This window comes from Corvus moneduloides, chromosome Z (genome assembly GCF_009650955.1).
Source record: "Corvus moneduloides isolate bCorMon1 chromosome Z, bCorMon1.pri, whole genome shotgun sequence".
Classification (NCBI taxonomy): domain Eukaryota; kingdom Metazoa; phylum Chordata; class Aves; order Passeriformes; family Corvidae; genus Corvus; species Corvus moneduloides.
Genome location: NC_045511.1, coordinates 63,923,052 through 63,946,731, shown reverse-complemented (window position 1 = coordinate 63,946,731; position 23,680 = coordinate 63,923,052). Strand labels below are relative to the sequence as shown.

At 39.9% G+C, this 23,680-nt stretch overlaps 1 protein-coding gene across 2 annotated transcripts in view; it reads right to left on the bottom strand.

Moving 5' to 3' along the window:
* Nucleotides 1-23,680, bottom strand: part of ERMP1 (endoplasmic reticulum metallopeptidase 1) — a 33,979-nt gene that overhangs the window by 2,431 nt on the left and 7,868 nt on the right. Inside the window, exons 1-14 of one of the 2 annotated variants that reach the window (XM_032097159.1) lie at nt 17,721-18,010; nt 16,814-17,115; nt 13,690-13,817; nt 13,254-13,359; nt 12,232-12,378; nt 10,498-10,590; nt 8,899-9,111; nt 7,606-7,826; nt 4,684-4,858; nt 3,955-4,145; nt 3,156-3,308; nt 2,442-2,644; nt 1,615-1,730; nt 931-1,094 (exon numbers count right to left, since the gene is read on the bottom strand). In XM_032097159.1, the coding sequence (XP_031953050.1) occupies nt 931-1,094; nt 1,615-1,730; nt 2,442-2,644; nt 3,156-3,308; nt 3,955-4,145; nt 4,684-4,858; nt 7,606-7,826; nt 8,899-9,111; nt 10,498-10,590; nt 12,232-12,378; nt 13,254-13,359; nt 13,690-13,817; nt 16,814-17,115; nt 17,721-18,001 (2,493 nt within the window). In that variant the 5' untranslated portion in view covers nt 18,002-18,010. Of the gene's footprint in view, nt 1-930; nt 1,095-1,614; nt 1,731-2,441; nt 2,645-3,155; nt 3,309-3,954; nt 4,146-4,683; nt 4,859-7,605; nt 7,827-8,898; nt 9,112-10,497; nt 10,591-12,231; nt 12,379-13,253; nt 13,360-13,689; nt 13,818-16,813; nt 17,116-17,720; nt 18,011-23,680 lie in introns of those variants that run through there. The other variant, XM_032097160.1, reaches the window with a different exon arrangement.

The window sequence follows — 23,680 nt, the reverse complement described above, 5'->3', positions numbered from 1 at the left end:
GTAAACAGGTATTTAGATCACAGTGTCTCTGATGTGTTACACAGCTTCCATGTGCCCCAACTTTAATGTTTGTATGTCTGTTTTGCTGACAAATCAAGATATGGACTCCAACACAGTATTTACACTGATCCTTTTACTGCAAATCCTGAGGACATACAGCCCTTTCTGGCTAGCTTTGACTCTATCAGTCTTGCAAGGCTTGTCACCCTTGAGACTCCAGTCTGCCTTATCAAGTACCCTTTGAAGATTATTTGTGTTTAGACTGCCTGGTGCAGGAAAGAATAAGGGATTTCCTGAACTTTCAAAGATACTTGTAATATTCACTCGAAGGATAAGACACTGTTAAACCTGTAGTAAAAACATACAGATCTGCAAAAAGTTTTTCCTTTGGAAGTTAGAAGGGTAGGGAGGCAGATCATAAATCCCACTGAAACTGCAAGGCTGGAAGCCTTGAGTCCCACTGAAAATAAAGTAAAAGAGAATTTTGAGAACAAAGCTTTGACAACTCTCTTCAGCTTCAAGACCAGTAAATTTTCCACCAAGGACTCTGTAATTTCCCAAAACCAAGGAAACAAGGGAAGGGAAAAGGTAACTACTCATAATAATAAAAATCAACTCTGAAATAACAGTAGTAAAGATAAAACTTCAAGAACTGTGAGGTTAAGATAGGAGAAATCCAAACTTATGACCAAAGACCATGGAGACAAGAAAAATATTTTTGCCTTGGCTGTTTGTCAAGTTGGCAGACTACTCATGGAAAATACATGGGAGCTGATCTATAAAGCCAACATACTAAAAGAAGGATACCAGAATTAAGATCTATCAAATAAAGCAAAGCTTTATTTACTATAACATTCTTCACATAGGAAATGGCAGCCATGGTGGGAAGAGGGCGGACCAAGGCATCTCCAGGTTTCCAGCAGCACTCACCGTCAGTTCTACCCAGAAGAGCCAGGGAGCCGCATGCAGCCCACGGGAGTAGAACACGAAGTAGTCTCCCCCTAGGCTGGCAACCGGCATTCCATCCCCGAGAGACCAGCGGGACAGCGCCGACCCTGTGCGCGGCCGCACGTACAGGGACATGTGGCTCGGGCCTGCAGGGACAGAGATGTGTGTCCACATGATCAACAGGAGAGGCGGGATAACCATGTGCTTTCCCACAGAACAGCATGTCATCCTTGTATTACTATCCATGTCTTCCAAAGCATGATAAAAATGTCTTCTCTACAGAAGATACTTCAATTTTTGCTAAGCACCGGGATAAGTGAGATGATGATGTAACAGAGGAATACAGGACATTTCACAATGTTAATATAATATAGTCCAATATATACTAACATATAAAATGCTACAAGATGCACTCTTAGAAAGAACCTGCTGTAAAACAATCAAGACTTACTCAAGACAGACGATGTTATCAGTCCCAGAAGTAAGAACTGGAACACACCACTCACAGCTTCTAGTGTGCTATGAAACTGAATTAATTCATGCTAATCTTACATGGCTTACTATCCTGGGAACGGCACTGCAACCTGCAGTACTGGAGTCAAAGCCTGATTTATTATGGGCATAAAAATAAACACAGATCATAAACCAGAAGCTTCAGTCACTCACCAGATACTTCAAAGCTTAACCTCACAGAGTTCCTGGGCATCAGCTCCTTGGACAGAAGTTTAAACTGAATTGGGCTTCTTGGCGAAATTTCTGGAGCAGGAAGATACCAGTTTTTCCTGTGGAGAAAAAAAAGTTTGAAGTTATTCTCAATGCAACACCCTGAGGTACTAAACATCAGAAGACAAGAAGTTTCTCTATAGTACGGCTGACTGTGCTGCTGCTACATGAAATATTCAAAAGCTGTTGATTCTAGCAGAAGGCAGGTAAAATCAGCTTCTGGTCAGACAAATATTTAAAGGGCATATTAGAAAAACAGTCACCAGTGTATTCATTCATTACCATCATCTGCCTTAATTTACAAAACAAATGAGTGAGAATATTTTCACCTTCAAACGGCTACACTTTTGCTCACAAGATTCTTGAGGTGTGAGAAACAGCCACAAGCAGCTGGTTTTCTTCTGTGGAGACCTGCTACTCTAGACATCCTCTGCAGTCAGCTGGGAAAGGGAGGAGACAGACATACATCCTCCTACTCTGAACTGCCCTTTAGGAGGCCCCCCCGTTCACCTTTTTCTCCACTGGTGCTTACATCTATTTCCCACACATCAACTTCTAAAGCTCCTGCAGCAGACCCATAGAGTCTCTTTTGCAGAGACTCTAGCAGACGACTCAGCACCTAGGCCAAAGTTTGTCTTCTTAAGAGGAAGGATTATTTACTTTTAGACCAAGATTATCCTTAGTTTTTCTTCCCTTACATAAGTGAAATTGCATAAACGACCACTATACTTTGCAGTAAAGTGCTCAAGTGAAGGAGAGTTCACACCAACCGGAACATGAAGTGCACTGGCAGAATCCAAGGAAGGCCACAGAAAGGAGCCTGCTCCTCGCATGGAGTTCTAATGGTGTCATTGATTTCAGGTACATGGGGAGTTATGTGAGATATTCCATTATAATCAAATCCATTAATCCATATACCAGAGTCACTTTTAACCACATTTCCATCTATATCATGAAATCTTCTGCTTGTGTGCTAGAAGAAAAAAAACAAACACAGAAAGATGGTGGAGCCTCTGGAGCGTGCAAGCGGTAGAGGTGATTCTGAAATATCCTCCATGTGAATCCTTAAGGTCTACTGCATTTTCAGTATGCACTGAACACATATCTGAGTATTTATGAATACAAATGCAAGAATTACTGCGATAAGATACATACCATAAGAACACAATCAGAAGATGACTCTGACTGTTTTAGCCCACCTCAAACCTCATTCACTTTTTAAATTATCATCACTTACACAATTCGCCCACTTAAAACCCAAAACACCCTGCTCTTCTGACACAGAGGAGCTGAACACTGAGATTGAACAAGGGGAACATTAGCCATCATTTCAAATGCAGGAATAATCACTAGAGCTTTTAAATCAAAAAAGAAAGGGAATATTACTCTTTCTGGGATGGAGGAGGTGGGGGAATTAAGCCTTGAAAAAAACGAAACACTCTTGCAACCAAAAGAGGCAATACAACATGCAAAGCTCTTCTTACCTGGAGAAAGACTCGCTTGGGCTTTGGATTAGCTGCATCAGAAGTGTAAGGAAAGAAGATTCCACTACAAACGAGAATCAGAGTGACTACGAACACAGTACTTAAAGTTATTAGCGTCGTTTTTGTACTTTTGACAAGGTAAATGAAGTTAATCTAGAGAATAAAAAAACCAGTCCAGTTATAAAACTGCAACACTTAAGATATAAGGCACTACTTGTATAACTCTAAAATTCAATTATGGAACTGAAGGTACATTAAAAAGACATAATTGCAAGTACCACCTCATACAAGACACTTCTTTTTTAATCTCAGTATTTAAAACTGAGATTTTTAAAGCTGATTTATTTTATAAAAAAGGAATAAAGTGAGTACTTCCTGGAGCTTTCAAAACTTTCTTGTTTTTAAAACATCTGCCAACAAAAAAAAGCCCCAGAATCTTTCCAGGTTCTATGGCAGCAGAAAAAACCACAAACCTGAGTATTCTTTTTGAAGTTTGTACACGTATTGTTCAGTCATACATTACACCTAAAATGAATCTCTGCTCGAAATTCAGCATTACATTTCGTATTTTACATCAGTCTTTACTACATCATCATAGAGCAATATAAGCAGTGCTTCAATGACCTTTCTTTGACTAACACAAACATGGAATCTTTGACACATTTCCTAGAACTTTCCAGTAACATTTAAGATATTGTCAAATTATCACTAATTTCTAGTATTAATTAAAAAAACCTTCTTATTCTAAACTCTAGAGAAAGTTTAATGGTTTTAAACAATATTTACAAATTCTACTTACAAAATACGAAGACAGGATCATAGTGAAGATAACAATAAATCCTGCCAACACCATATCTGGTGGAATTTCTGAACCACTTCGTCCCATGACAGGTGTAAACATTTCAAATACAGTCCAACTTAGATACAGCATATACAGATAAGGAACAAACATCCCCAGCATGTACATCACAATGAACTGTATTGTGGCACCTGTAGGGAACAGGAAAAAACAAAAGACAAAAGAAGTAAAGCTGAAAAGGACATAAACACGCAGCTTTACTGATACATCCACAATACCACTGCAAGGCCCAATACACAATACTGGTCCTCATCCCTGATATGCATATGAAAAGATCTCATTTTGCATAGCCAACACTAGTGTAACTTTCAAAACCACCACAAAATTAATCTTGTATTACAAAAAAAATTTTAACGTGTTTTCTGTCCCAAGCATTCCTTAAATATTACAGTATTTTTTATGAACCTTAACTGTTCATCAAAATTTTGATGGCTTGTTAATATACCCACATACTGCTCTTTTAACCTGAGACATGGGATGTTTTTCAGTGTATTTTTTTAAAGCTTCTCACACTTTCAAACTGTCTTAAGTTCAAGAACACTTCTTTCATTACAAAAATGTGACTTAGTTAATTTGACTATTCAAAGTCAATGTTTGCAGTTTCTTTTGCCTAAATAAGAGTAAGAGTAGAAGTTTTTAAATACCATTTCCACCCCTCAAAACCAATACCTTTTTGGCTGAATTCCTTGTGGATCATCAGCTTAGTGAGTAAAGGAAATGCTACCCACAATGTACAAATGAATGCTGAACAAAGGCCCATCTGAGTCATCACAGCCAATGCTATTGACCAAATCATCAATGAGGCATCAAAAAAAACATCTCCCAGGTACTGCTCATTCATATTCTGTAACAAAAAGCAGTAAATACATTTAATTACTGTGCACATTCCATAGATCCCACCTCATGAGAACACACAGAAAAATCCATATTCCTTGTATATAATTGTTTTCCTTGGGCAAAACAATTCTGACAAGCATCATCTCACCATTCTCTTACCATACAGAATTATCTGTGACAGTATATTTTTTTATTAGTTTTCTAAGTCTGCTGACACAATTTGAAAAAGATTACACAGGCTTGGGCAGAAGGAGGAAGGGAATGTACAAGTGACAATACAAAAGAATACACATGGCTAGTGTTTCAGGCAAAGAGGGCCTTTTCAAAGAAAATGTAACACAGCACACATTACATAATACTTATGTGTGAAAAAGTTATCTGTACCTCCTGAGAATGTAAACTTGTTTTTGAACAGCAGCTGCTAACAGACTTCTTACACAAGCACTGTTATTAGTGCAGAAATATTATACTGGTGCCTTTGTAGGTCATGCCACAAGCTGTCACTTCAGAAGTCTGCTTATTAAAATACGTTATTTGTTTTGAATAAAAGACATCATAGGTGAGATAACACCAGCAATGTTTCAGGGAAAAAAAAAAATTTAACCGTAAAAAATGTAATTTGCTTTGGTTTTGTTTTTTTTTTAAGTTACATGAGCAATGCTGCAGTGTTTGCAGTGCAAAGTTCCTATCTGCAAATCCTGCTTGTAGCAAGAAGGATTGCTTGCATGAACAACGGTTATCAGAAAGCACCTACTTCAGTTCTGGGGTGACAAGAAAAAAAAGGAGAGCAAAGAAACATAGAAGTTGCCAAACCTATTTCAAAACATAAAGCTTATCAACTCACAAGTTGTTGAGCCATGAGTAGGCACTGCCTCTGATAGCCAAGGAAGAGACTGGCTTCCAAAAATTTTATGCAACTTCTAAGTAAAATGCAAGTTACAGAAACAACATTAACGATACACTGTGGTGCAAGCTACAGCATGCTACACTTTTGATTTTGAGATGGCTGATCTGATGATTAAGCAATCAGTAGGTATGAAGGAGAGCCAGAGCCTGCAATGTCTTAACAGCTAATGAAAGTATCAGACAGCTTATCCAGAAGACTGGAAAACTGTAACAATGCATCTATTTTATAAATGGCTCATCTCTTCCACAAAGGGATAACACCAAATACATATATTTGGTAACATACATGTACCAGTTAACACTCCCCTTCCCCAAAAAATTTTTAAAAACTCTACTTCCAGAGAAAGACATGATGGATCCTCTCAGAACTTTTCATAAGATGAAAATTCACCAAATGTCACAAAGTTCTTAAAACTTTTTCAAACATTTGTATTTGCCTGTCAACTAAGGCTTCCTAAATTCTCTTGTCCAAAACCCACACAAATGGCTGAGAAGATAAGTAACAACAAGCTGAATGACTAATTATTACTGCACCTAAAACCTCAGCCTAGAAGGCCTGAGTAGTCAACTTCTGCCCTGGAAGAATGTCATCTATCAGATACCTCAAGACACAAAACCATATGGGATTGTTATAATTTATAATTATGAAATTATTACACAAGTTAAATCACGGTAAGTTCATGAAAAAAAATCCTAAGCAAAACAAGTAGACAGACAGTAATCATGACAAATGACAGCAATGGAAAAGTAACACACACCAAATCCTCACTGAGCCTTGCAGGGGCCTAAATGACTTTTACCTAATGCAGAGAAGAACCAAGAGCTCTGTTCCATCTCCAGCTGTGCTCAGAACTATAAATCAGAATAATCATGGAATTGTTTAGGTTGGAAAATACCTTTGAGATCACGTGAGTCCAACCTAGGCCTTCCATTGCCAAGGCCATCGGTACACCATGTCCCTAAGTGCCGCATCTACACACCTTTTAAATACCTCCAGGGATGGTGACCTAACCCCTTCCTTGGGCAGTCTGTTTCAGAGCTTGATAACCCTTTCCATTACGAAATCTCTCTTTAATATCTAACCTGAACCTTCCATGGCATAACTTGAGGCCATTTTCTCTTGTCCTGTCCCTGGCTGTCTGGGAGAAGAAACCAATCCCCACCTGGCTACACCCTCCTTTCAGGCAGTTGTAGGGAGTGACAAGGTCCCCCCGAGCCTCCTCTTCTCCAGCTTAAACAACCTCAACTCCATCAGCTGCTCCTCACAGGACTTGTGCTCCAGACCCTTCACCAGCTCCATTGCCCTTCTCTGGTCTTGCTCCAGCACCTACATGTCTTTCTTGGAGTGAGGGACCCAGAACTGAACACAGGATTTAAGGTGTGGCCTCACCAGCGCCAAGAACAAAGGAACAATCCCTGCCCTGTTCCTGCTGGCTGCACTGTTGCCGATCCAGGCCAGGATGCCATTGGCCTTCTTGGCCACCTGGGCACACCCTGGCTCATGTTCAGCTGCTGGCACCAGCACCCCCAGGTCCTTTTCCTGTGGGCAGCTTTGCAGCCACTCTACCCCAGCCTGTGGCACTGCCTGGGGTTGTTGTGACCTAAATCACAAAGGCTCCCGCCTTTTTTTTGAAGCAGCTCCTAAAGGTCAAGGCTGTCTTAAATCACATAGCTCTTACCTCTCTGATTTAGCAGAACAATCTCTTATGTTTAGATGAAGCAATTTTTTACAGCAACATTTTAGATACTGAAAACTATTCGCATTTTTTTAAATCAGCTCAAAAGGTAGGTCTTCCACAGATTAAACACCTCATTGCCGTTCAACAATAACAACAAAGTCTTGCCCACCTTGTAGAAGAACTTCTTGGCTAGCATGTGCACAAGAATGAGTTTAGCTGCAGCTGCAGTGCCATAGAGAGACACAGAAACATAGAAATGGGTGTACCAAGAAAGAGCCCGTCCAATGATGGAGACAAACACTGCCACCATAAGGACTGCCACCAGTGTGCACACCCAGCTTGTGAGGGTTAAGCTGAATGCAGCAAATAACTTCTTCAGGTTATGAACAGCTATGAAGAAGAAAAAAGAAGTTTCATTCAACACCTGTGTATTCTACTGCAGACAATCATCAAAATTTTAATTACCCCACAGTGTAACTACTTTAATGACCAAAATTAAGGGGTCCCCTGTGAAGACATCTTAACAGCATGGTTTTACATCACTTAGCCTGTTTCTGTGCATGTCTACTTGCACACATCTCCACTGCAAGGTTTATTCCCAAAATACTGGTGTGTTTTGTAGATTACAGCTTTCGTGATAGCAAAAACTTTACTAGGGAACCAATGAAGCCACAGTTCCATTTTTAGGTATACAAAAAATACCCAATAAAAACCACAACAAAAATAACAACAAAAACCCCAAACCAAAACAAGAACAACGCCCTCTGCAAAAAAAACCCCACCAAACCAAACAAACCACCAAAAAAACCCACCCCAAAGCCCCGTCCCCACAAAAAACCTCCAACAATAAAAAATTTGAGTCGTTCTTCTTTTAACATTTTCTTACTCTAAAAATGTTTTCTGGATTTTCAGGAGGAGATCGGTGTGGTTTTTTAAGGTTTTTTAACAGGCATGTTCCTACACATACTAAAAAGGTCTAATTAGAAGACTTAAGTTGGTTTACACTCTATTAAGCTTTGCTGTCATTTTCTCCATTTTTTGTTTTCATACTCGGTCCTGTCTATAGACAGGCGTTAAACATGATTCTGCTACCTTATCTGAATTAACAGAATTTTAAAAATTATATGGATACAAGGCAATTTTTTTTCAATACCCAGATCTTTAAAAGATTTAATTTTAATCTTCATGATATTATAAGAGACAAAATCATGATTCATAAATGCTGGACATCTAAGCCTATCATATTCTTTCACCATCACAAATATTCAGATGAGAGACTTAAACACAAAGCAACTCCTATGGCATGCTGCACACCTAAACTTTATTTCTGAAGTTCAACTGAAGAGATGCCGTAATGGCCTGAACACATTTTCACCTACACTTCTTCATTTAGGAATTGCTAATTGCTAAAGACTAATGTAATTAAAAAAAAAAACCAAAACTGTAAACAACCTAGACTTACCTCTGGGTTTTGGCTGCAATACTTTTTTGCTTAAATAAAAAACAGCAATTGCTGCTGTAATATAGTTCATAATTGTGCCAACACGAGCAGGATAGGCCAGGACAAATAAACCAAGTATATCAAAGAATACAACATTTCCATGTCGATACTCAAAAGATTTAGCCAACTTTTCTGATGTTGCTAGGTATTTTAGGACAGCTAGAATATTGTCACCTATTAAAACAGTAGATACACAATATAATTATATCAAGGTTGATAAATTACCACACACTATTTATTTTTTACTATAACCATTCTGAAAAATTGTATAGAAATATCCTCAACAAAGACATGAACACAAATGATTATTCTCAAACAGGTATTTGACAGTACACACAGAATAGGGTTCTACATGAGTTAATCTATCCAGCTGTCAAAATAAGTATACTTGGGAATTCTCATGCACTTAGACACCATTGCAATGGAGAAACAGTCAGGCTTTCAGCCCGTAACTTCTTCTACACTTCTGATATTTAGCACTGGACTTGAAGGCTAACCCATAGAAGAGTTTATAATTTCCCAATCATCATCCCAACCATAATTTCTCCTCACCACTAAGTGACCCCTCCAGGTTTCAATGTCTATCAATTACCTGCCTTTCTTTCCCTCCATGACTCTAAAGAAAAGGCCACTATATTCCTTTGTAGCCTATAGGCACCAACCACCTTTTCCTTTCCCACAGTACAGTCAAAACAAGGTAACCAAATGAGAACAATCATTCTCAACTTTCATTTAGCTTTCACTAGACAATTAGAAGTTCTTACTGGCTGTAAAGTGTCTTTTTTTTTTTTTTTTTAATCTGTGATATGTTTAGGAGGACAGGCTCTACATAAGACCATCATGACTACAATCATCTTTCCAATAGGAATTTAGAAGTGTTACTTTCTGTCCTGCAGCTAAACTGGTGTAAGGAAGTGTTTAAAAACCATATTCATGCTGGTCAACTAAGTTGGCTTGTACATAAGCTTAAAGAATGAATGGTCAAAATCCTGGAGACATTTAGGATTATGTTAGCTTTTCCTGGGAAATTAAAGGTCTTCATAGTTTTCTTCACTGTAGTCTGTCTAATGAGCACAACCTGTTGCAGAAAATAAATCCTGTTTATCCAGGATTTATGTGGTGTGTGCTACCACATAAGTTTGACTGAGATCTATTCTAATACAAAAAACCTCTGCTGGCAGATCAGTCTCTATGCCACCAACTTACTCAAAAGCTTCTGATGAGAAACGTTAACCAATAACAGGACTTAATAAGATAAAAGGAACACAAATGCTGAACAGTCAGGTATCAATGGGCAGTAAATAACTTCGATTTGAAAGCAACTGTGGAATCTAATTGATATCACTGGGTGCTGATAAAGTTTATCTTCCCAAATTGACCAAATATATTTCTTTTGTATTTAAAAGATACGTATTCAGTTAATTCTTTGTTCTTGAGAACACAACCAACATGTACTAAATGGGTAATTAAAATTATTAATTTATCACTACAGCAATCTTACAGTGAAATGAAAAAGCAACAATACTACTCGATGGTAAATTACTGAATTAAAATACCGACCTGCTCTCTGAATGGAATCTGTCAAAATTCTGTCTGACGTGTCATATTCTGTATGATAAATGTAGCCATTTTCAATAAAAGCCAAATCTATTCCTACAGAAAGAGAAGCAGCATTTTTTAAATCTATGCAATCCTAAAACCCCAAAACAAATAGAAGTCTCCCACGTACTTCACAGAAAATGGTGCTCTACATTGTAACCCAGTCATTATCCTCAGAGATGAACAAAACAGCCTTCTTTGCAGGAGTAAAACTAACTGGACTTCCATTGTCTTTAAAACAGAACAGCTTTAAAACATTTTAAAGTACTGGTCCTTTCGTATGTACCGATTCCCATGACATCTCTTGCAACTGGAGAAACACATGGAAACACCAGATCATCTCAGCTTCAGAAAAGATGTACAAGGTGCTTGCCAAATGTTTCCTTGCAAAGCTTCAGTAAATGTTTATGCTGAAAAGTAGTAAAAAGCAGCACTGTGAAACTACAGATCACCTTCTCAAAAGACCAGGTGCGCTCTTTGTACTTCTGATGTGTAAACAGCTTTCAGAGAGTTGGTCTGAAAACCCTTCACTTCAAAGTCCAAATAATTTCTTCAAACAAACAAAAGCATTTACCAAAACCCAAAGGTTATTCTGCTTCATTAGTTACACATTCAGTGTATCCCATTCACCTGTTCAGCTGCATATGCAAAAAGCTGCTATCTGCAATCTAAATTCTCACAATTTCTGGCAAAATAGGTCTCAATTCTGAGGAACAAACCAGTTTTTTAACTCAATTCTTTTTTTTAATCTGTTTATAAAAAACCCCCAGAGGTCAGTGAGAAATCATTTACCACCCAGGTACGATTCTGAACAAAGAACACATTGTATAAAATCAGCTACTTTAGTTTCAGGCTGGAAGTGTACTTCAGAACAGTACAGAATATGCCAGAACAACTGCTTTGTACTAACAATCAATTCAGAAATATCACTTTTCTTGAACGTGACTCCAGTGACAACCTGTCCTGGACAAGAAGGACTTTTCAGAAGTTTACAGTCTTTTGAATTGTGTTCACACTGAGTGAACGCTTCCCATTTCTTTCCCACTGTTCATTCTCAACAGAAAGAATGGCAAACTGTAAACAGATCAGCAAAACTAAAAAGCTTCTATCCTGTGCTCGATTATGGAAAAAAACAAACAAAACCCGCCAAAATCCCCCAAAAACCAACCAACCAAATCCCCCAAACAAAACACCACCACCAGAAAGAAAAAAACCCCAAAACACGACAATCAAACAGAAACAACAAAACCAACAACAACAAAAAAATCCCCCAACCAAACAAAACCCAAGGGTAATGAAAATACATTAATGACTATTCACTATCTCTAAAAAAGATTATTTTGGTTTATCCATTAAATACAGACATTTCATTCCTGCAAGTACGTAATTAGCATCATGTACCAAAATGTTTCGAAACAGAATATTTAATAGCTGCTAATTCCTGGAGTATTTTCCTGATTTTCAGGACACTTTTCTACCATGTGGTTTCTTTCTGGAAAACACCAGTCATCTAAATACATTCCTAGCAAACTGTGTGACAAACTCATCTAAAAACTCTTTCCTTAGGAAAGGAGCAGGAGAATTCCCTCCCAGTGTGAGAAACAAACCAAATTTGAGGACCTTCACACAGTCAACAGCAGAACAGTATCCTCATTATAAACGTAGTAGGTATTGACATGTCTTTTGATAACATACCTGGAACATTGCCAAAATCCCTGTAGATACGGAAGTCTGTATCTGCTGGGATAATGCCACTCTGAAATATTTCCTGTGCCACCACAGAGGCAAAGGGATGTTTGGCTGCAACTACATATGCGTGTACCAACCAAGGGTTCTCAGGTCCTAACAAGAGATGAGCAGAAAGTTCACCGCAAATAGTTTTTGAACTTCAGTTAGGATATGCATCCTCATGGTAACAAATAATGCAAAGTAACTCACTGGAGATTTAACACTGTTGCCCCACAGACTATATAATAAGTATAATTAGGTTGGCTGAATGACTCACACTTCAGAGAAAGAATTAGCTACATTTGGGGGCAAAAAACCCAAACCACTGTTGCCTCCTGTGTTCAGTGACAGAGCAGATAAGCCACGTCCCAAAAAGACCCAGCAATAATGAAGTCACAACCTTTAGCTGAACTCCCAATCCATCATGTATGTATCACACATCAATACTATTGTTTAGAAAAAAGTCTCTCCCCTAAAGCATTCAGTGCATGTAAACAGCTAAGCAGCTTCAGCACTACAAGAAAGTCTGCACTCCAGCTAGGATGGAGCACAGGTCTAACTGCAGCCTACAAAACACAGAACTTTTGCTGCTTCCTGAGCATGAGATGGAATTCTAATGCCACAATCTCCCTGCAAAGATTTTGAAAGAACTGGTGTGAAAAATAAATAGAACATATGAAACTATGAGTATTAAGAGATATGTGCTATCCAAATGTTTTTCTCCTTTTTACCTTGATGCAAAAGGGAAACACAACTTCTACTATTCTGCTCTACACAGGCTTCCTACCGATGAGGCAACTTCTGTGGCAGTGCTTTAGCCTGGAAGTATCTAAAAACTGAAAACAACTTAATTGCTGCAAAGGCCTGGGAAAAGGCACAGAAATTCTCCTATCTTTTGCTTATGAGTCACTTTCAATACTCCTTCAAGTCTGCATCATTTATTACCAAATTAACCTTGTGTAGAAATTGGACACAATGCAAGCTCATACCTGTTTGAAAAACAAGTTCTTTTCCTCCTACACCTGCTGCCTCCAGGTTAATAAAAGCTCTGATTGACTTGGCCCACTCATGTTGTGTAATGAAGCCATGACTAGCCTTGATGGGAAAACAAAAAAATATAGGTCAAATATCTACCAGACAAGCCTAAATGTTATTTTCTGTCATTCAAGTTTGCATATAACTCAAGACTGCACAAGGCAGATAACACAAACAGATGCAGAAAATGCAAGTCTTATACTTAAACTAATACAGTCAATATTCTTAGTCCAAGTGCATTTTTCTCTTTGAAATCATACACATTTTCCTCAGAAAAGACAGGTAATTAATGAATATTCCAAGAGATAAACACAAGCCATTATCTTTCCTTTGTTAAGAGCTTTAATACGCTGCTTTGATGTATAATTTATAATTCTGGCATATTCTCACCTGCAAAATATTTTCTTCTGCACCATTAAATAAGAATATGACAGCATGCTGCAGGGACTCCGATGACTTGGAAAGTGTGTTAAGTATTTCAAGCATCACTGCACAGCTAACAGCATCATCACTGGCACCTTAAAACAATCAGCAAAATAGTAAGGCTTACAACAAACACACAGACTTGCAACAAAGACAAGAGAAGAAAAATGGTTTATGCTATTTCAGAATTCACACCTTTAAAAGCCTCCATACGGTATACGTTACAATAAAAGATTTTCCTGATCAGACACTTTTCACCACCCTTCCTTCTTTGCAGAAACCCCTTTCACTCCAAGCTCAGTAATCTGTCCTCTTTGAGTTCCTCATCCAATACTACAATCTCACACCTCCTCCCACACCCCACTGTTTTTTTATCTTAAGTATCCATCTTTTAGTCAAGGCCTTCCATTTTCCCAGTTCCCTCACTTTGGTGCAAGCTGTAGCACCTCCCTATCCTGCTCTAATAAGTAAAATTTGGGAGAAAACAGAAATTAAAACTCATTCCTCTGGGCCTGGGTCACACACGTGATGCTGACACGCACTGAGATGCCGACAATGATGCGGTCAAGCCTCAGCATGCTATTTAGGTACAGTTAGCTGCTCAAAATGTGCAATTTACACATAAAAGAAAAAAAAAAACAAGCAGCTTTTCCAAAGCTTGTCACCACACAAAACGTAAGACATATCTGCTATGAAATGGACATATTCCTGATACAAACATGAATCTTAATCTAGATTTTAGCTTTAGTTTATTGCATGGAATAAATAAATTCGAGACCTTTCCAATGCACCATTCTCTACTCTAGTTCTCAGAAATTACTGCCTTGTTCTGACAAAAGCTTTCCATAGATCACCACCCAATTACCTGATTTAAAGCCCTGATCGTCACAGATTTTCATTAATTTCACAGAATATTCTGAGTTGGAAGAGACCTTAACTGCTATCCAAGTTTATCAGTAGTCTGCTTTCAGCCACACTGAGTTCTTTTATCTAAAATGCTGTTTTGAAAACTCAGCAGAGGAGTATAGTTTCCACTGACATTAGTAATTTACTTGCCTTACTGTGAGGCTAAGAAAAATAAAAGTTATTGGCTTCAAGAGACATACAGATTTACATCTGATAAAAGCAGCCATGTAGCCTTAGACCGTTAACACAAACTTGCAGAGAAAATATCCCCCAGTACTTCATACAAAACAAAACTGACCGGAGGTCGTAACAGATTTTATGGCAGATATTGCCAACCTAAAAAAACCACATTATGTCTGTGATGATAATTTCAAAGATGCTTTTGCCATCGAGTTTACCAGAAAAGAATCAAACAGGCCATACAAACTGAAGTAGAATCAGAACAAGAGACACATTTTAGGACTTTACGGTTTATGTTTTTCCTTCACAAGGAACACAAGCTTTCTAAAACTAATGATTGACTGAGTCTTGCTTCACACATTTTGTGTATGCAAGCATCATAAGCGGATTATATTTTATTACCGGATTTACAAATATATTACTCACTGATCTTTGAGACATACTAATTCTGGTTAAAAGCCCACCTTTTTGGTAATGGAAAAAAGGCTGTAAGCAAATAGTTAAGAGAAATACAGGAGAAGAGAAAACAAAAGGCTTAGGTAATGTGCAAGTGGCATACTAAGAAAACAAAAGGCAGAGCAGCTCCATGCCGCAGTAAAGGGTTAGGCTGCTTTGTGATTAAGAGCAAGCACACAGGCTGATTCCCAGCTCCTCTACAGATTTCTGTAAAATCCTATACAAACCACTCTTATTTTTTTGGCACTTCTGTGCAAGGTTGGTGAAGTATTTTAGTGTCTGAGGAACTGTAAAGAAAATAATTGATGTAAACATAATCCTGTTTTATAACCCACAGAAATCAACACACAATTTACACAGGGCATCAATTTGAAAACAATTTTTAATAATCATAGTACTATGCTTGTTAAATATTCTAAGTCTAGGTAGACATACATAGACTATATATACAGTAATTAGCATCTCTGCAGTTCCTCCATCACAGAGCATGTATAATAATCATGAATTTATTAAGTGTAATTTGGAAACTCATGTTGCAGAAATATGATTGAGGAGAAAGAGAAGTTCTGTATGCTATTTGTTGACAGAAAAAAGGCAGAAAGAGTCCAGCAAAAGCTTTGTTTCTCTAGCTAATACTCATTTGTTTCCTTAATAATGAAGACTAGTCACATGTGCTAAAGAATACAACGTTCAGCACCAAAAAAATAAAATATTGTGTGGGATGTAAATGAAAAAACTCCAGTAAAAGCTGTACTGCTGGTGAGTGACATCTGTGGGTGTTATTCAACTGCAGTAACAGGCACACACCTGTGGCTGAGTGTTACAACAAATTTTGTGTTTTAGATCCATACCTTCCTGGCTCTGTTAAACCCACAAATTTACAAAGCAGTTTACACCCTTGCTGCAATAATAATTTAACAGGATTCGATTTATAAAATGTAGAGGAACAAGACTAAGCGAGTACACAAAACTGATAGTCAAAGTAGCTGTAAAAGAGATACAGACACTACCAAGGCAACAGTACCCCAGCCTTTGATCACTCCACTCTTTTGAGACAGGAGCTTTGAACGTGGAAAGAAACGAAAAAAAACCTGGCATATCTTAAGCATATCAGACTGAAAAAAAAAGATACCAGCAAAAGGAGGGGAAAACAGACTGGTTAGTGGGGATGGGCATAGTCTCTGGCTAAGCACCCTGTGAAAGAAAAGCCAGGAATAAATCAGTAAAGAAGTATGAAAAGACCTGGATGATGGGTGGAAGCAGCACATGAACTATATGCATAAGCAGTGAATTATAAGAAAGGCAGACATAACCAAACCTTCCAGAAATCTAAATACGCATCTGTAAATTGCTGCCTACAGAAAGTGAGAGTGAAATTCTAAGTTTAACAGGATCAACCTGTCACTCTAAGCAATGAATTTCACTGAGACCAAACAGACTAGCTGACACATGCAGTAATCTAATGTGGCTACTTGGTATGAGAAATCCATGAGCCAAGCTCTGCGGCTCACGTAACACACAGAAACAAGGAACAAACACACAGACCTACCCGGGGTATTTGGTACGGAATCAAAGTGACAATTGGATAACACTGCATGCTCAGCTCCATTGCGAGGTTCCAGCTTCACTACCACATTGGTTATGTTTGCATAGTAACTAGTAAAGCCTCCTAAAAAGTCAATGCTAAAGGAGCCTGTGGGCCTTTGTATGTCTACAGATATCCTGTGAGCATCCGTGCTTTCTCTTTCTATTCCCCTAATTTGTTCTAAGAGGTAGTTAACTGCAAGAACTTCGTTCTCTGGACTTCCAACTGTTCTGGGCCCAATTGCTGTAATGTTGTCAAGATATCCCCTGTAAGACATAAATTAAAACTTCAGCATCAATACATTCAACATTTAGTATGTAACTTATCTACAGCTGTAACATTTTGGTACATGGCTCTATTTCAAAACTCAAGGTAAGCAGAAAAGGCTAAAGCCAGTTAGACAGTAACTTGTAATGGGCATATAGGTCTGATCTTTACTCAGGACTCCTTAGCTTAACTACCATGATATTAAGCCAATGTACTGGCTTTCTGATCTGAACATATCAATTCAAAAAGGAACAGAAGAGTGATTGGGAAAGAGTGATTTTATCTTTAGTGAGGTTCTGTACATGCATAAATGCCCTTTCCTGAAGGTCTGAATAAGCACACTTTTACCAAGACATACACCTGACATTAACACTCTAAAATTACAGTGATAGTTTTAGTCTTCCCGACGTTTTGTTGACACAACTAAAAACTTGCAAAGAAGCTTTCCGAGACACCGTACACTACACGAGACTAACAGAACTAAACTATGGGGGACGCGCTGTTTCATCAGCTCCGAGCTCTCGCCAGGGCAAAGCATGACATGACCCCTCTGCCAGGGACCGCCACCCACCGGCGCCCCTCCCGCCCGGTGGCCCCGCCGTACCTGGCACGGGCGGCGCTGAAGTCGCGGGGCCCGGCGGCGGCGGGCGGGCGGCTCAGGAGCTGCCGGTGCGACACCTGCGCCAGCGCCCGCAGCCCCAGCAGGTACAGCAGCACCAGCGGCGCCCCCCGCGCTTCGGGCAGCGGCAGCAGCGGCCGCCGCCCGCCCCGCTTCTTCCCGCCCGCGCCGCGGTCGCCATCGTCCTGCGGCGGCGGCTGGCGGCGGTCGCGCTGTGCGGCGGTGGCGCGGAGCCGCCACACGCCCGTGTCGCCGCTGCGCTCCATGGCCGCGCCGTCCGCCCGCCCGCCGCGCAGCCGCCGTAGGGCCCGGGCCAGGGCAGAGCGCGGCCCGGCCCCGCCCGGCGCGCGGGACGGCCCCGGCGCTCACGTGGCCCCGCGAAGGGCCCGGCGGGGGCGCCGCTTCCGCGGATCGGCAAGGGTGGGTCAGGGTGGGTCAGGGAGCAGCGGGCGTCACCTGCTCCAACTTCCCTGCTCAAGCAGGGTCATCCCAGAGCACCTGGCATAGGATTTCTCCTTACTGTTCTTGAATATCCCCAGTGAGGGAGACTCCACTGCCTCTCTTGTTTTAGCGCATAGTCACCCACACAGTAAAATGTTCTTCCTCATGTTCAGGTGGAAGTTCCTGTGCATCATTTTCTGCTCGTTGCCTCTTGTCCTGTCGCTCAGCACCACTGAGCAGTGCCTGGTCCGTCCTCCGACACCCTCCCTTCAGACACTTGCAGACACTGATGAGCTCCCCTTGCAGTCTCCCTGAGGCTGAACAAACCCATGTCTCTCAGCCTTTCCTCATAAGAGAGATGCTCCAGTTCTTTAGTTATCTTTGTTGCTCTCCACTGTACCTGCTCCCGGAACTCTATGTCTCTCTTGTCCTCAGGAGCTCGTAACTGGGCACAGCCAGTGCAGCTTAGGCCTGTGTCTGGCTACACACCGAGGCAGGGAAGCCCTCAGCAGTGGTTTCCTGTGGAGAATGGTGGCCCGGCAGCAGTGAAGCCGTGAGCCCTCTGTCCAGCCACAGCTACAGGGTGAGCATCCACTTGACCCTGCTTGCCCCGTGCATTGTGTGCTGCATTGCCTTGCTTGTGAAGGTGTGGAAGGCTTTTCCTGGTTTCCTGCTTCTTTTAGTTGTTTGGTTGGTTGTTTGGTCTGGTTTTCATTAAAACAAAGTTCACAGAAGTAAAAGTGGTGCCACGTAGGGGAGCAGCAGAGTGCCACAGGGCAGCACACCAGGTGCCTCACAGAAATGAAGTCACACCACTGGTGGTTCTGGCTGGGTTTCCCCCTCCATTGCATTGTATCTTTGGCATTTCATAGCTGTAGCACTGCCCAGACCGGAGCTCAATTAGGCTGGGGTGCAGAGCAATAGTGCCAGGAGGTGCTAGTGAATAGCAGCTTCCAGGGAACTCATGCCAAGGAGAGAACCTTTGAGGATGGGGCCCAAGCTGTGACGAAGAATGTCACTCATGCAGCACTTCACACCATTCTCCCGGGAAGAAAACACGTCTGCCTGCTCTCACACTGCCTTTGAATGATGGCACAGACCTCTTTGGTGGTCATTTTCCCTATCTTTACCATACTGCTTTCCAATGTACTTCACCATGTTTTAAGATATCCTGAAAGATACTTATTTTTGATGCTTTGTGACATAATCTGGAAACAAAATATGTAATGAGGTGATCTAGAGAAATGGGAGTTTTAATAAATCCAGTGATGCAGATAAACACTGAACACTGCTGCTTTCTACCCTGCCCTTGTTGCTAAATGAAAACTAATAGGATTTGCAATACCCTTTGGAATTAAAAAGTCTGAAAAAGTGGTGAACTGAAAGGTGATGACTATGCTCTCTGCACACCCCAGGTGCTTTAGGAAATTTCCATACTCAGGCTTAGTGAGTTTTCTCATTTGCTTCACTGCATACTCAGTACAGACAAGATTATTCATGACAATTTATGATTTACAACTCCAGATTATGCTATGACCCAGTAACATAGTTCTGGGCTGAGAGATTTGGTTTATTCTGTTTTGTTCAGTTTTTCTTCCTTTCTGCTTTTGTCTCACCTATGTTACCTCTCTCTTCACAAGCAGACAAACAAACCTACAGATTAGGTCCTCAAAAGCAGATTTTACATTAGAAACTACTATGAAAAATTCCAGTATACATTTTTTCTTAAAAATACCAATGCATAATTAGTCCAGTGAAAGGCTTGCAACACAAATAACAAAACAAAACAAAAAAATAAAATGCGATCCCCCAATATGGAATGGAATGGAAACTGCCCGTTGAAAATGTTATATTCATAATCTGTATGATGTTAAGGTAGTATCAGAAATATACATAAGAAAATATGGTTTTAAAGAAAGCTCACTATTGAGTGTACATCTCGGTTTCTCCTTTGAAATTCTTGTGTAGGTCTTGAAGTTGTATAGAGAAGGCAAACAAGGAGTCAAATATGGACTTTCATCTTTTATTTTGATTTCATGGATAATATCATCAGTGCTAAAGTACTAGGGGCTACCACTCCTGAAAGACTCACCTAAGCAGCTTTTTGCAGGGCCAGTTGCTCTCCAGCAACATATTTTGTTACATACCAGTTTTACTATGCCTACATTATTGATCTGGAGCATTGTGCACAGTTTGAGAAAGAGGAGCTACACATCATTTATTTCTTTTGGCTCTATGCTTACCTGAGGATTGGAACTGTAGAAAAATTTCATTGTTTTCTTAATGGTCTTTTTCCTTTTATTCTTTGGGCAGTATAGGAACATTAAGCCACCCCCAGTTAAGAAAAAGACTTGACTGTACTGGTTTTGGTGACAGTCATATTCTATAGATCAAAACAATTTTTAAAATTCTGTCAATTCAAAATTCAGAAGTAATTTTCTGCTTTAGATCAGAAAGATTTCCCATGTTTGAAAAGCTGACAGCCCTTTTATCATCTGTTCTGAGCAAAACATTTGGGAGGGTACTGTGCGATATGAATTAAGCTGGAATTATAGTGCTTACATGTTTTGACATGATTGTAACATCAGGGTCAAATAAATCAACAAACACAGTACCCTTTATTGCTCTGTTAGTCTGGAATGGCCGATTTAAGATAATTGGATTTAATTTCCAATCAAATTATTCAGCATAAATTCAGTTTGACTTTATGTCAAGAAGGCTGGTGTTTAACCTAGTATCTTGCAATCCAAGCTAGTTCATTTTGTCAGCTCACAAAAGAGGAAAATCCTGTATTCACTGAGCATAAATCATACTTGTAAACCTTGTTTTAAGCAGAAAAAGTAAAAAGGCAATTCCTTATCCATAAGGACTACGGGTTGGATTTGTTTTTTCTAATTTAGTAGCAGACGCAAGTTAAGTCAGAGCAGGTTAACATTCTTGCTTAACAGAAAAGTACAGATATGAATGTTTTATATGCTAAGGCCACCATCAGCTATTTACGGTAAGAGAACTAGAACACTATCTTCAGAATACCATTCAGTTTTGATTAAAAATAAACAGTGATGAAGTAATAGGTAAATTGTTCCCATTGTCACCTTTCTTATTCAAATGTGACTCACTTGCAGTATTAATTTCTTAGCTTCCATTTCCTATCCATCAAATCCTCCTGCATCATTGACCGAAAAATTGAAAATCCCTTTGTTACAAGATTTCTAGTCCACTGTAGGTATTAATACATTGTGATCAAGACCCCTTTTACATTCATCATTGAGTTTTACAAACTGTTGATTTTCAAGCCCTTTCATTCTCCTACTAACCATTCTGATGGTTTCAAGTTTTCTAGTAACTTTCCTGCATTGCTAAACCAAAAGAAGTGGTATCGCGGCACCTACACCAGTGACAAATACAAAGGTAAAATCATTGCTACTCTGCAGGGAGTCAGAGATGTTTATTTGCTTTAACATAAGCATGTTGCCACAGCTTTGAAGTGACAGTCCTGTCCAGCTGTCTTGGGAATCTGGTTCTGTCACTGCAGCATGTTCCAGCCATCCACTTAGTGTCCCACAGTTTCTCTGACAGACTAGCTTGAAATGAAATTTGGACTGAGCAGGAAATCCTGTGAGGAAGAAGAATGAGATTTTACATTCTGAATTTCCAGGGCCTATTATGTCAGCCTTTCTTTAGTGACACGTGGGCTTGGAAAAATCTTTCTTCCCTGCACAGAAGGTGGTGTTGGATCACTGAGCCTTCCTGCCATAATGGAGATCAATCTTCACTCCTCCCTCAGACACAGATCTATCATCTCTTCAACCATATATCCATCAGTTACCTCACTCCTGTAGCCACAGTGTTGTAACTAGAAGCTCATATTAAATCAATTTCCTGCCCTGTCTTCAAGGTGGGTTTTTTGGTCACTACTACTGACAGTCCAGTTCCCATCCCTTAATTGTGGCCTGGCTCTCATTCTGTGTACTGCAAGCTTGAAAATGTTTGCCTTGCAAACTTGGTAAGCATTCAGTATTGCTCTGAGTCGACAGGCATTCTTCTTCATTGTCTGTTGCCATCCTAGTCTTAGAAACGAAACTAGAAAGAATATTTTAAGACCTCGGTGCAAGAATCCATCCTTACAGAAATACAGTGTACCCTTGTGTAACCTTGTATTCAGTTCAATACAAGCAGCTGTTCACTGTGAAAACTCTTCTATACAGGCACACTTCATGCTGTCAAGGAAGTTTGCATTTCTTCTTCTTGGGCTTTATTTCTTCACTTTATCATAACTTCACAATGGATAGCACAGTGTGTCACAGGCTAGCTTAAGAAAATAGCGCAGGAAGTCTTATGAGCTTATATCCCTTAATGTCTGTGTTCTCAGCTGACACCTTGTAAAAATCCATCCCAGGTATCAACCAGACAACATTTAGGGCTCATTTAGCCAACACATCCATCTCTTTCCTAAGGTACAAGGACAGAAAATGCCTCATTGACACTCCTGACATACCCAAGAATTGGGCATTTTCACCTTCATCTTGTAATTAAAGCAGAATGATTAAACTCTGGTCACTTATTTCAGAACAGGAAGTGGAAGAAGCCACCCATAGATGCTAGATTAATAGGGCACAGAGAGACTCTTGTTTGCATCAGCACTGTACTTAACCATTTTGTTTTGATAAGGTTAAGTAGTGCCTTTCCCTCTTCCCTGTTTAGCAGTACTCATTTTGTGTGCCCCCTCTTCTTCTTACCCTATTATTTTGTAATGGAAGCTATAATCACAACCAAGAATTACACAGAGAAAATGAACTGATTATTGCTTGTTGAAAAACAAAACAAACAACCTTTGTTTAGATGAATATACCCTCCCTTTGCAGCCAAGTCAGGCTCTATGTAACCTTCTTCCCTGTAGATACCCTGCCCCCGTTTCCATGCAGGCTGAGCATTCCCTTTGTTATAAAGGAAGGCCAGGGATTGATATTGCCCTGGAGCGGGGAGCAATCAGCACACCTGACTGTAATTTCAGGACAGAAGGCTTTTTCTTCATTTGTTGCAAGCCTGTAAAGCTTCAGTCAATATTAAACTAGTAAGAATTTGTTAAACTGATAATAGGATGGCCAGAACCCAGTCCAAAATCAAGACGCTTATTCCTCTTTATCTATTAAATAGCTCACTTTTTACAGTCTGACAGATTCTGAAAAACCCTAATCACTCGCTTGTTTGCTACCTCTTTCTGCTCTTTAGCCCCTCTGGTATCTGCCAGCTATCACTGCCAGTTATCCTATCTCCATAAAACGCTAGCAATCACCTCCTTCGTCATCCTAACTTTATGCAACTGAATCACCACCCTGGTTGTTCTTCTCTAATCACATCAAGGTAAAACTGGTTTTTTCCTTCAAGACCTTGAGTACCTCCACACTCATTCACATTTCTTACCCAGGTTCATTTATCATCCCATGTCATCTATTTTGACAGTAATGTCAGCCTGTTTATTTCTTACATAATAGTTTCCCAAT